Source organism: Podarcis muralis, chromosome 13, assembly GCF_964188315.1.
Source record: "Podarcis muralis chromosome 13, rPodMur119.hap1.1, whole genome shotgun sequence".
Lineage (NCBI taxonomy): Eukaryota > Metazoa > Chordata > Lepidosauria > Squamata > Lacertidae > Podarcis > Podarcis muralis.
The window spans coordinates 25463879-25478042 of record NC_135667.1 but is presented as its reverse complement, the minus strand read 5'-3'; the positions used below and the strand labels follow the sequence as shown (position 1 = coordinate 25478042).

General features: G+C 41.7%; 2 protein-coding genes across 2 annotated transcripts; both read left to right on the top strand.

Moving 5' to 3' along the window:
* The first annotated feature begins 1001 nt into the window (after positions 1-1001).
* Positions 1002-8945, top strand: LOC144325344 (vomeronasal type-2 receptor 26-like). The gene is made up of 4 exons (XM_077918243.1): positions 1002-1352; positions 6375-6602; positions 7414-7540; positions 8026-8945. The coding sequence occupies exons 1-4, from the start codon at positions 1002-1004 to the stop codon at positions 8943-8945; spliced, it is 1626 nt and encodes a 541-aa protein (XP_077774369.1).
* A 274-nt stretch (positions 8946-9219) lies between these two features.
* Positions 9220-12088, top strand: LOC144325112 (uncharacterized). Its single transcript, XM_077917227.1, has 2 exons — positions 9220-9590; positions 10670-12088. Exon 2 carries the CDS (start codon positions 10947-10949, stop codon positions 11745-11747), a length of 801 nt encoding a protein of 266 aa, XP_077773353.1. The 5' UTR covers positions 9220-9590; positions 10670-10946; the 3' UTR covers positions 11748-12088.
* The last annotated feature ends 2076 nt before the right edge of the window (positions 12089-14164 follow it).

Below are 14164 nucleotides of genomic sequence, written 5' to 3'. Positions count from 1 at the left end.
CATCTTTCCATCTATATCAGGGGTAGGCAAACTAAGGTGCGTGGGCTGGATGTGGCCCAATCACCTTCTCAATCCAGCCCATAGACGGTCCGGGAATCAGCACATTTTTACATGAGTAAAATGTGTGCTTTTATTTAAAATGCATCTCTGGGTTATTTGTGGGGCATAGGAATTTGTTTATTATTATTTTTTAATATACTCTGGCCCACCACATGGTCTGAGGGACGGTGGACCGACCCCCAGCTGAAAAAGGTTGCTGACCCCTGGTCTATATGCATTGTTTTTAAGACATCCCCTTTTAACAGGTATAGTGATGTTTGTGACACTTCCTAATGCTATCTAGACTTTTTTCCATTCTCAGTCACTTTCCCATTTCTGGGATTTTTTAAAAAAATAGATACAGTGGATGTTACTTTATTCATTTGATAACAGAGTTAGTTCTGATTCATTTATCATTTTTGGTACCCTAGTAGCCATCCCTCAGAATATCAAGAAACACTTATCTTCAAATGTGACTAAGAAATTATTGTGTAGAAATTGTTCAGCAGATGAGAGCCGCCACCTTTCTTCATATTTGATTCTTGCTGTTTGGAAAGGAAATAACAAACCTTGAAAGGATGGGCTGTGTCATGTTTTATTATTTAAATATTTATATATAAAAATTCATAGAATCACAGAATTTTAGAGTTGGAAGGGACCCCAAGGCTCATGTAGCCCAACCCCAGCAATGCAAGAATCTCAGAATATATACCACTATGTCATTGAAAAAATATATATCAAGTGATTCACAGCCATAAACATAAAACCATACAATAAGAGCAAGATAAAATGTTCTTATGATGATCACTGATGTTGTTTAGTACTATCACCTCACTTCTTGAAGATGATGGCTAATTCTGTTTGGTAGTTTCACCTTTGTGTAGAGTCGACCATGTTATGCTAAGGAATGCCTCCAGAAGTTGTGTAAATCCTATAATGAATAATAATATTGAAAGGAGATTATGCATAACACAGTTGTGATATTTGTGCAAAGCTTAGCAGAATATACCTCTTGTTCTAGTGTAGTGCCGAAGCATTACCAGCATATCCTAGCCTTGGCATTTGCAGTAAAGGAGATAAATGAAAACCTCCACCTCTTACCCAATGTTACCTTGGGCTTCCACATCTATGACAGCCATTTCACTGCAAAGTGGTCCTATCATGCCACAATGCTACATTTATCTGGACTGAATACATTTTCCCCCAACTACAAATGTGGCAATCAGGATAACTTGATATCAGTTATTGGTGGACTGGACTGTCAAATCTCTCTTCATGTGGCAACAATCTTGGATCTATATAAAGTTCCACAGGTAAGGTTTGTGTGTAGCATAACATTTTGAACTTATTTCATACCTTCTTTATCCTCCCAGATTCCATTTCATTGTTGAGTGACATAATTGTGTAAAATGAAGGTAATGAGGTGGCTATGATATTTTCTGTGCCTGTCATGTCCAGACGAAGAGAAACAGCCATTATGGTTTGTTTATTTTGTGTTGGTTTGTTCATAAATGAGAAAAAGCAAAAGCTGAGCTGAGATTCATGAAAAAAATCTTCTGGGTACTCATGTATTTCAAACAGAAAAATAGATCTACAGCATCTGGCCAATTTGGATAAGAGTGCAATTTAAGGTTTTAATTCAAACTCTATTTTATTTGGTCATCTGTTATAAACACTCCTGTGGTGAGATAAGAAGGCCAAATTTAGGCTTGATGAGGCCCTAAGCTTCTGAAGGTAATGGGGCCCTTTATATGCCCAGCTGTCCTTTGTCAACAACAAATTGTTGCTGGTTTTTGTGTTGAATATATGCTGTGTGGTAACTTATGGACCTAATAGGGATCTAAAGCCATTTGCACATAACAAAACACTGTTATTTTATTTCATTTTTATCTTATATTTTAGAAATGTATATCCAGTTTTCCCCCTTAAATTTTTTGGGGGGGCCCAAGAAAGTAGGGCCCTCAGCTATAGCTTGATTAGCTTATACATAAATCTGGCAGTGGAGCTACATGAGTCCTGAATCTAAAATGGACCACCTGTAGGAAGGTACCCAAATTTTCAAAAGTAGATCCTGATTTTAGCTGGACTGAGCAAAAAGCTCAGAATTTGAATAACTTGAATACAGGTAGAATGCACTTTGTCAGGCCATAAGTCCCAGAGCTGCTGAGGTTGCAGAAATAACAAGAGGGGCTCCTCTGCCATTTTTTCAGAGCCCTCTTGTCAGTCTTAACACTCAAGAGGAAACTATAGGGAAGGAGGCAGTCTTTCATGTATTAGAGATACAGTGGTACCTCGGGTTAAGTACTCAATTCGTGCCGGAGGTCCGTTCTTAACCTGAAACTGTTCTTAACCTGAAGCACCACTTTACCTAATGGGGCCTCCTGCTGCCGCCACGCTGCCACAGCATGATTTCTGTTCTCATCCTGAAGCAAAGTTCTTAACCTGAAGCCCTATTTCTGGGTTAGTGGAGTCTATAACCTGAAGCGTATGCAACCCGAGGTACCACTGACAACATGCAAACATGCTTACATTATATTTACATTCTTTTCTTCTGACTGCTTGTGTTGCATTGGGTTTAAAACATTGTGTGGTTAAAGGGAAAGGGAAACAAGTTCTCCCCAATGCAGTTATTCCCTCAGCCAGTTCTCCCCAGCTTCCTGATGCAAGGTGGACATAAAATTTATAGCATGGAAATAACAATATTCACTTGCTTGCCAGCTTGCATTATTTTGTGCTGAATGCTGGACGCTTGAAACTTGGCATTAAATGTTGTTGTTACTATTATTATCACCTCCCCCTCCATTCCATATCTCTCTTTAGTTAATATATGGCCCAGCTCCAGTGAGGCATGACAAAGCCTCAGGCCTTTTGTTCTACCAGCTGGTCCCTGAGGAAGCCCTTCAGTATGAAGGGATTCTCTCTTTGCTTCTGCATTTCTGGTGGACATGGATTGGAATAATTGTGATGGATAATGACAGTGGAGAAAGATTTCTGCAAAGTGTGCTTCCAGTGTTCTCCCAGAATGGCATCTGTTTTGCCTTCATAGAGAGATGCCCCATGTTATCCTTCATCACTGAAATGGAAAACATGATGCAAGTTGGGGCAAGAATACATGATAAAATCATGGACTCTCAAACAAATGTATTGGTGGCTTCTGGAGAATCTTACTCTGTTATGTATTTGAGATGGTTGCCATATCTGTCACACCTACAACATGACTCCAACAAACCAAAAGGCAAAGTATGGATAATGACAGCCCAGATGGAGCTTGTCTCATTGGTCTATCAAAGGACTTGGGATACACAGATACTCCATGGTGCTCTGTCCTTCACATTTCACTCCAATAATCTTTCAGGATTTAAAACCTTCCTTGAGAGCAGAAGCCCTTCCAGCATAAAAGGAGACAGTTTTATCAGGCACTTCTGGGAACAGGCCTTTGACTGTGTATTCCCAAATATCTTGGTTGACAAGGTGCAAGGGAACATTTGCACAGGGGATGAAAAGCTGGAGAACCTTCCTGGAACTTATTTTGAAATGAGCATGACTGGCCACAGCTACAGTATCTATAATGCTGTCTATGTCATGGCACATGCTCTACAAACTGTATCTTCATCTAGTCTTAAAAAGAGGGCAATGGTGGATAGAGGAAGATGGACAGTTCAGACTCAAGACTTGTGGCAGGTAATGGGCTAATATTTCATCAAACATTGTGTTATATCCTATGTGTTGAGAAAGACCCCAAAGATCTTCATATTTACATCTCCCTTCCTCTTACCATCAGGTGGAAAATAGTTCCATATTTTCCGCCTTTATCTGTGAACACTGATGTGTTCCTCCTCTCAGAAACTACCCATGCCATCATTAAACTGATGGTATTGAATTTAGTCTGAATGATCCCACTGTAGAATGTTCTAAACTCTTGCCTTTTCTTAAAGGCGTTTATAAAATTAATCCCAAAACAAGATTCAGATATAACTTCTGGTCTTGGAGGTTTTATCCAGAAATATCAGGGCTGACAAAGAGGGGCAGGAATCAGAATAATAAAAAAGAGCACAAATTGAAAGCTTTTGCTGATGATTTGGTTATTACAGTAGAGGATCCAAAGAATTCTCTCCCTAGAGTATTAGAAATGTTTTAGAAGTTTGGACAGGTGGCAGGATTTAAACTCAATAAAACTAAAACTTAATTGTTAGTTAAAAATCTTAAAGAAAGAGTAAAGAAGGAGCTATCGGAATCTATTGATATAAAAAGGTAAAGGTAAAGGTACCCCTGCCCGTACGGGCCAGTCTTGCCAGACTCTAGGGTTGTGCGCCCATCTCACTCAAGAGGCCGGGGGCCAGCGCTGTCCGGAGACACTTCCGGGTCACGTGGCCAGCATGACATCGCTGCTCTGGCGAGCCAGAGCCACACACGGAAACGCCGTTTACCTTCCCGCTAGTAAGCGGTCCCTATTTATCTACTTGCACCCGGGAGTGCTTTCGAACTGCTAGGTTGGCAGGCGCTGGGACCGAACAACGGGAGCGCACCCCGCCGCAGTGATTCGAACCGCCGACCTTTCGATCGGCAAGCCCTAGGCGCTGAGGCTTTTACCCACAGCGCCACCCGCGTCCCTAATCTATTGATATAGAAATCCACAAAAAGGTAAAATACTTAGGAATATGGTTGACGACAAAGAACCTTAGTATTTACAAAGGTAATTATGAATAAGTTTGGAATGAAATAAAAAGGAATCTAGAAATATGGAATAGGATGAATCTTTCCCTCTTAGGAAGAATTGCTGTACTACCAAAAATATTGTTCCTATTTCAGACAATACCAGTATTGTCAAGAAATGGCAAAAAGATATTTCAAAATTTATCTGGAGTGTGAAAAGGCCAAGGATAAAACATAAAATACTTATAGATTTAAAAGAAAGAGGAGGCTTTTCCCTTCCAGATTTTAAAATTTACTATGAAACAGCATGTCTTACTTGGATTCAGGATTAGATAAAATTGGGGGGGGGGGGGGGAGAGACAATAGAGTTGGAAGGACATGGTAACAGATTTGGTTGGCATGCATACCTGTGGTATGGGAAAGCTAAAGTACACAAAGGATTCCATAATCATATAATAAGTAAATCATTAATAAAGGTATGGGAAAAATACAAAGAATTACTGGAACCCAAAACTCTGTGGTGGTTATCACCCATTGAAGCACTATCAGTTAAAACTTCAACAATGAAAGAAACATGGCTAACATACAGAGACTTATTAATAGAACAACAAGGAAAGTTAAAATTGAAAGACTATGATGAGATAAAAGAAAACCTTCAGAGTTGGTTGCAACATAGACAATTAAATGAAGTTTTTTAAGAAGACAATAAGAAAGGGTTTACTTATACGGTTTCTAAATTCCAAAAGGATATTATAGATGATAATTCCAAACTATTAAAGAACGTGTATAATATATTGTTGGAATGGGAAACCAAATATGAAGAAGTCAAATCAGTAATGATTAAGTGGGCACAGGATGTAGGCCATAATAAATAGTTTGAGGATTGGATAAGATTTTGGAAAGTGAATTTGAAATTTAAGGATTGCATATGGTTGAAGGAGAATTACATGAAAATGATGTACAGATGGCATATCACACCAGTAAAATTGGCAAAAATGTATAAAACAGCACAAAAGAACTGTTGGAGGTGTAAAGAAGGGGAAGGTACATTTTATCATATGTGGTGGGATTGCAAGATTATTTTTTAAAAATGGGAAATGATATACAATGAACTAGAAAAAAAATGTTTAAAATAACATTTGTTAAAAAACCAGAAGCTTTTCTGTTAGTTATTTTAGGACAAGAGCTGCCGAAAGAAAAAAGAACATTATTTATGTATGCTACAACAGCAGCAAGAATTCTAATAGCACAAAATTGGAAGAATGGAGTACCATCTAAAAAACAATGGCAAGAAAAACTGACGAACTACACAGAGTTAGCAAAGTTAATGGACAAACTGCAAGAAAAGGACAATAGGGGCTTTGAAAAAGAATGGGAAACTTTTACAATATATTCGCAGAAACAAAAAATAATGGACTCGTTGGCAGGATTTAAATAAACATTTACAACTTCATCTACAAAAAACAAGAAATATAACAATGTGATAATATAGTATTATATACAAACAGCAGAATGTATCATCTGATGTAATAAACCAGAAATGGAAGCTGAGGAAAGTCAACAGGGAGGGGGTGAATTGAAAAAGGAATGTTTCTTATTGATATTGGAAATTTGTTTTGAAAATATGAAATCAATAAAAAAATTAACAAAAAAACCACTCTTGCCTTTTCTTTCCATTCTAGCTTCATCGCTTTCTGAGAAGCATTTCGTTTAACAACAGTGCTGGGGACATGATTTCTTTTGACGAGAATGGGGTGCTTGTTGCTGGATTTGATATTATCAACTGGATTATTTTCTCCAACCAATCCTTTCAGGGGATGAAGGTTGGGACAGTAGATCCCCATGGTTCTTCTGACCAACTATTCACCATCAATGAAGATGCTGTGACATGGCATACCTGGTTTAACCAGGTAGAATCTAATTGTATGCAATTTGGATTGACTTCCAGGTTTAATGAGCACTGACACTGTGTTCTGATATGTATGATTTTTAGCGGACAATGAATGACTGCTCTAAAATAGAGTGTGTTAATTGAGAAGGTTAAAAAACCCCACAGGAATATATAAAATTGCCATATTAAATTATCTTCCAAAGGTACTTTCCTCTTGATATTATTGACTGAGGAATTTTAATCAATTCTTAGCATGCTATATAAGAACTTTTTCAAAGGAAAGAAAGTATATGTTTCTTCAGAAACACACAATTTTTACATTATATTGCAGATATATGTATAATGCAGTGTCATCTCCTTAATCTGAATGCAATAGTTAGTTCTCTATATTGAACCCATTCATATAGTACTATTGCAAAATGGGTTGCAGGTGGATTTTTCTATAGCCCCACCTGATACTACTGTGACAACATTGGAAAGACCCAGAAATAAATGGATTCAACCAATCACGTGTATTCTACCCATCTAACTTGCATTTTCCTTTCCCACTTAAGTGACAATCAGGTTAGAGACACCCAGGTTACCTTCTGCCTTCCTATCAGAAAATAACAACAGTTCAGAATTTACGGTAGACAGGAAACAAGGCAAACATTACCAACATGATGATGTAGAAAAACGTGGGAAAACATCACTATAGTTACATTTTAAAAGGCCCCAGTATAAGGATTCCAATCTCCTCATTCTCACTCTGTTCTTTTTGTTTTATGGATTCAGCACAAAATATTTATTATTGTACTGATTATTGCTATACTGTATTCTTCATGTCTTAGGTAAGGCCCATTTCTGTGTGCAGTGAAAGCTGCAATCCTGGCTCTAGCAAGAAAGTGAAGGAGGGGAAGTCATTTTGCTGCTATGACTGCATCCCATGTCCTCAAGGGAAGATTTCAGACCAGAAAGGTAAGAAATGAATTACCGTATTTTTTGCACCATAACACTCATTTTTTTCCTCCTAGAAAGTAAGGGGAAATGTCTGTGCGTGTTATGGAGGGAATGCCTATGGGTGGCATGCCTATGGATTTTCCTCCTCTAAAAACTATGTGCATGTTATGGTCGGGTGCGTGTTATAGAGCGAAAAATACGGCATATAGAACTATCATTTATATTGCTTCAAAGAATTGTTCTTGAATATACTGTTTATATTGCTTATGGTACAGTACCACTCCCAACCAAAATGGAGGCACCATAGCCACACCCTTAGCTCCCCTAAAAAAGAAGACTCAGTAGTATTTTCCCAGGGGAGGAGTGGGCAATGACCCACTGGTCTACATGAGCCAATACTGAGAGGGAGTTTGCCACAAAATATTAGGTAGCGGCTCCCATGGGTGCCTCACTTCACCCCCAATTCTTTCATCCTTCCTTCCTTGGCAATATGTACTGTTCAGATTTTGTGAGAGGAAGTCAACAGCTTTTCATTTCAGACATGAATGATTGCTACAAATGCATGGAGCAAAGCTATCCAAACAAAGAACAGGATTTCTGTCTTCACAAGATTGTCATCTTCTTGTCTTATGAAGAACCTTTGGGGATAGGCTTGGCCTGTTGTGCTCTTTCCTTTGCTTTGACCACCGCTCTGGTGCTAGGGACATTTATGAAGCACCACAACACTCCCATTGTCAAAGCAAATAACAGGGACCTCACCTACACTCTCCTCACCTCGCTTCTACTCTGCTTCCTTTGTGTTTTGCTATTCATTGGACAACCTAAGAAGGTGGTGTGTCTCCGACAGATTGCTTTTAGCATCATCTTCTCAGTGGCTGTTTCTTGTGTGCTGGCAAAAACCATCACTGTGGTTCTGGCTTTCATGGCCAACAAACCAGGATCAAGGATGCAGAAGTGGGTGGGGAAGAAGTTGGCCAGCACCATTGTTTTCTCTTGCTCCTTTATTCAAGCAGCCATTTGTACTGTGTGGCTGGCTACTACTCCCCCTTTCCCAGACATTGACACAAAATCACTTAATGAAGAAATTGTACTAGAATGTAACGAAGGATCTGTACCTATGTTTTATTGTGTCTTGGGCTACATGGGCTTGCTGGCCACTATCAGTTTCACTGTAGCTTTCCTGGCCAGGAAGTTACCTGACAGTTTCAATGAAGCCAAGTTCATCACTTTCAGCATGTTGGTCTTCTGCAGTGTTTGGGTGTCATTTATTCCAGCCTATCTCAGCTCCAAGGGAAAATACATGGTTGCTGTGGAGAGTTTTTCTATTTTAGCCTCCAGTGCAGGGCTGTTGGGTTGCATATTTTTCCCAAAATGTTACATTCTTTTGTTGAGGCCTGAGCTGAACAAGAGGGAACAGCGATAACGGTGGGTGACTTGAATGAGGACGAGTCTCCCTGTTAGCAAGGTGGTGGTGGGAGGAGGCAAGGACCAAGGCGCCTTTTGAGCTCTCGAGTCAGATCCACAGCTATATCTGGGTTGGCACCGGGTGTGGCTGGAAGCAGGCTAGTTCACGTGAACAGAATGAGGAGGAGCTGGTCATACAACTGAACAAAACCCGCAAGGCCCTTTCTCATCCCAGCTACAATGCTCCAAATAATTTGGAGTAAGAAGTTTTTAAAAAGCTGGTTCGGGGGGACTTCCGGCGAGGCAGCATGGCGGCAGCAGCAGAAGAAAAGAGCTCCTGAAGCCAGCCAGAGTAAAAGGCTCTGGTGACCGATTCCCGGACCCCCCAGAACTGCTGCTGCCAGCACTGCCAACGGAGAGGAATTGGGGGTGCCCGGGCATCTATCAAAGGAGCCAAAACACCCCCCCACGACCTTGATTGAGCCGGAAAGGCACCCGACCCCCCCCCCCAACAGCCGAGAGGAGCTCCAAAACCCGGAGGACAGTGGAACTAACGCAAAGAGGGAGAAAGAAAGGGAGAGAGGAAGAAGAAGAAAGAAAGAAAAAGGAGCCCCAAATTTACCGTTGCTGCCCCCATCTCTGCCGACGGGAAAGCAGAGGAGAGGTAGGTGAGCACGGTGAAGGCAAAATAGGCTTCGGGGAGGAAGGGGAAAAAAAAACAAAACGCACGTGGCTGAGCCCTACCGGGAGCTCCAGCGGCAAGGAGAACACAGAGAAGCTGCATAACAAAGGAGACCACAGAAAAGAAAAAACAACCTTCCCCCCCCTTTTTTTTTAACACCCCCTTTTTTTAACCCCTTCCTCCCCCTCCCTCCCTCCCTTTAAAGAAAATATATATATACATCTTTCTTATCCCTCCCCCCCCATATACCTACTTTTACCACTTTTCTTTTTAAAAGAGGGGCCACTGCTGCTGCAGCCACCCTTTATTTGAATCTTTACTTTTATTTCTATCTTTTCTACTCACTATTTAAAGACACACTTTTCCACACACACATCCTCAATTTAAACCTCATTTTATTTCCACCTCAAACCCCCCTCTTAAGATTTAAAATGGCAGTACCCAGAAAACAGCCCTGAACCATCACAGGCCATTTCCTGGGACTGCCACTCCGCCCCAGACTTTCCACTCTCTTTTACCTACCCTCTTTTACCTATACTTTACTCATTAAAAAATAAATAAATAAATAAATAAATAAAAAGCTCTATTTAAAGACACCCCCCCTTTTTTTTTTTTACCTTTAATTCTCATTTTTATCTTTTACCCGTACATTTTTGGTTGCTTTTCTGCAGACGGAGAGTGGTGGCGGTGGTTGGGGGGACATATTATTATTATTTTTTAAAAGACAGAGCAGAGCCATACAATTCTTCTTCTTTTCTTTCTCTTATTAAAGCTCTTGTTCGCCTGCTCCTGAGGGGGGAATCTTTCGCCCCCAGCTACGACCACCACTCTCTTTTAAAACAAAAATTTCCTCCATATACCCATTTGGAGAACAAAAAATAACTGCACGGTTTTGTTTGATTTGTTTTTATTAAGAATAATATTTCCCCCTGGTTATTGTTGTTATTTTTTGCTTGTGGGAAAGTAATTAAAAATGGAGGAAAATTAAACATATACCCTCTAATCTCTTGCATCTCTACCTGCTAACCCCCTTCCCTTTATATGAACTGTCTGTCCATTAGTCTACCCATCTCTGCTTACCTGCCCCCCCCCCGCCTCGGCGGCACCGCTGAGGCATCTACAGAAGCCCTAGAGAAGTTCTTAAAACACAGGCTAGAAGTGACACAAATGACCACCTAATCCAAACGCTCTGTAAAAGCCACCAGCCAACAAAGCCTGATCAGCTCAGCAACCCAACAATACCCAGGAATCACCACTGCCACAACTCCTAACCATCACACGCCCAACCCCAAGAGGACGCCAAGCCAACCTCAAACCAAAACCATCAGGGAGACCGAGATGACACCAACCAGGGAGATGGCAAACAATGCTAAGATGGTAGCTCCCCTTCAAGATGATGACCACCCAATAACGAAACGAGATCTGAGGGAAATGGAAGCACGATTAGAAGAAGCACTGAAGGCCACAATGGCTCCCATGCAGGTACTAATCAACAATCTAACCTCCAAAGTGGAAGCTCTAGAGAACAAGAACCAAATGCAAGAAAGAATAATAGAACAATACCGGGAGGAGAACGCACGTGTGAACAAGAAACTGGACGAACTGGTAAACCAAATGGAAGCAGAACACAACGAGATGAAAATTAAGCAAGCCGACCTTGAAGACCGCAATAGACGTTGTAACATCCGCTTCCGCAACTTTCCTGAAAAAACAGAGGAGAAAAGCCCAGCGGACCTAATTATACGCTGGCTGAAAAACACAATCCCAAGCCTGAAACTTGAGGCAGAGGACTTGGAGAGGGCTCACAGAGCCCTAAAACCTATGCCAAAACCCAGCGCCCCCCCCCCCGAGAGACATCATTGTATGTTTCACACGCTACCGAAAGAAGGAAGAAATATGGCACCAACTCAGAAACTCAAGCAACCTTCGATATGGAGAAACCCCCATTCTGGCCTTACAGGACCTATCGCAGGATACCCTAAACCGGAGGAAAAGCCTGCGCCCATGCACCCAGCGTCTCCAACAAGCAGGGATCAAATACCGATGGGGCTTCCCCTTCCGCCTCATTGTAACAACGAACACAACACAACACATGGCTACCAACATACCCGAGGCCCTGCAACTACTAAAGAACCTTGAACTCGACCTCCCGCCGGAATGGAAACCGACAAACTCACCAAGTGACAGCCCCAACCACGAGGAAACAACAGCAAACAACTGGACAATGGTACAGAAGAAAAAGATACAACAGAAGCGGCGCAACAACGCAAACCAATACAGGCAAGCATCATGCTCAGAACCGTCCCGCCGGCCATACGACACAAGAAACCAGACCAAGATCAACCAAACCAACTCATCGCAGATGGACAACCCTACAACAACAACAACCCCGGCTGAAAGAAGCAACCAGGAAAAAACCACAAACTGAAGGACTGGTGATTCCCCCCCCCCTTTTTTTTTCCCTCCCCCCCAAAACATAGATTTAGTTAACACCATCAACACCCCCCCCAGCCCCGCACCCCCACAGAAATCCCCACCCCAACACCAGTCCAGACGACCTCAACCACATTCCCCATCACCCACACCTTCAACATCCTCATACTCCATACTAAGGAAAAACAACTCCAACCTTAATAACACAACCCACAATCAGGCTAAAATCTGATACCCAACCAGCACTATGGTGGCACCAGAGCGTACCAGCACCCACATCCCCACCCCAACACACCAACAATGTTGCTCATAATACTGGCAACACTGCTTACAAACCTTATACCTGACAGCGACGTTACAAAGTCACTTCACACTGTCTCGCTGATCACCCCCTATCGCAGACAACAGGGGGGACGGCCTGTCCTTGAACACGGCCTTCCACACCAGCTGAGACCTAGGACCAACTGGCTAAATGCCAGATGGCCCAAAATACCCCAAACAAACACCTATATGACTACATATAGGAAACTCCCTACAACTTACCCCCTACTCTTTAACCCAAATCTCACTCTAATCCTACTAGCCCCCCACCCACCACACCCTAGGTCAGCGCAACCCCACTGGTTCTTTAAACAACACGAAGAGAGAGACACAAGACAACCCGAACGGGTTGGCATGGAATCGCCCCACATAATAGATAAACAAAATGGCTAACCTAAAAGCAATTACATTAAACGTGAGGGGGCTGGGAAACCCCATCAAAAGAAAACGCATCACCTCATACATAAACACCATGAAACCACACATCACCTTCCTACAAGAAATACACAATCCACCCAAAGGCAGCAAACTCCTGAGCGACCCCCGCTTTAGTCAACAGTGGGTCGCACAAGGCTCAGGGAAAGCCCGTGGTGTAGCCATAATACTCAGTAGGGACCTGAACTTCACTGCCACAACAGTCCTCAAGGACAAAAAAGGCAGATTCATTTTCGCTAAAGGGACACTAGATGGCAAAATCAAACTGACAATCGGCTCCATATATGCCCCAAACACGAAACAACTAGAATTCTTCCAGAAAACACTAAACAAATTCCTCTCCTTCTCTGAAGGGGAAGCAATCCTAGGAGGGGACCTCAATCTAAATATGAAAGGTATATCCCTGAAAGATATCCACCCCACAACCCCATGGGCAACCTTCCTCCGAAGGAAACCCCCAACAACCAGGAACTCTTACAAGTTACTAAAAATGCTAAAAAACAGGGGTCTCTATGACATTTGGGGTGAGCAAAACCCGGGAGACATCAGCCATACATTCCAATCGGGACGCCATGATACAGTGTCCAGACTGGACAGCATTCTACTCACACAGGGTCTGATTCCCTCAGTAGAATCAACAAACATAGGTAACATTAAAATCACAGATCACGCCCCAGTAGAAGTCACTGTTAAAATAGGAGAAGGAACACAAACCACCCCATCCTGGTCCTTCAGTCCCATCCTAACTACAAACAAACAAATTAGAGAGAGTCTCACAAAAACCCTCCAAAACTACTTCAAAGAAAACGATGTAAACAATACAACAACCCCCCTCCTATGGGACGCAATGAAAGCGGTCACCAGAGGAGCTTGCATAAAAGAGAAAACACTCCTTAAAAAACAAACCTCCTCAAAAATTAGCAAAATAGAACAAGACATCACAGCCCTCTCATCACGCTACAAACAAACAGGATCTAAAAAACTCCTCAAACTTATAGAACAGAAAAGGAGAGAACTGGACTCCTTAGAAATCAACAAAACAATGATCAACATTCTATACTCTAAACAACGTTTCTATGAATATGGAGGGAAAAACTCCAGATTACTAGCAAATAGATGTAGGAAAAAAGCACTCAAAACAAGAATACACTGCATCACCAAAAAAGACGGCAACATAACATTCTCCCCCAAAGAAATAATTTCAGAATTTGCAGAATTTTACTCCAACCTATACACCTCCCATAACCCACCAGAGAGGGAAATCAAAAAATTTCTAGCAGGACTGACCATGCCTACCCTAACTGATGAGGAACAGGAATTCATGGATAGCCCTATCACCCCAGAGGAAATAGATGCGGTCCTCAAAA

Coding starts and splice junctions, on each gene's coding strand:
- LOC144325344 (XM_077918243.1), top strand. CDS start 1,002: ATGCATAACACAGTTGTGATATTTGTGCAAAGCTTAGCAGAATATACC. Junction 1,353..6,374: donor ATCTATATAAAGTTCCACAG/GTAAGGTTTGTG, acceptor TTTCCATTCTAG/CTTCATCGCTTTCTGAGAAG. Junction 7,541..8,025: donor GAAGATTTCAGACCAGAAAG/GTAAGAAATGAA, acceptor TGTACTGTTCAG/ATTTTGTGAGAGGAAGTCAA.
- LOC144325112 (XM_077917227.1), top strand. CDS start 10,947: ATGACACCAACCAGGGAGATGGCAAACAATGCTAAGATGGTAGCTCCC.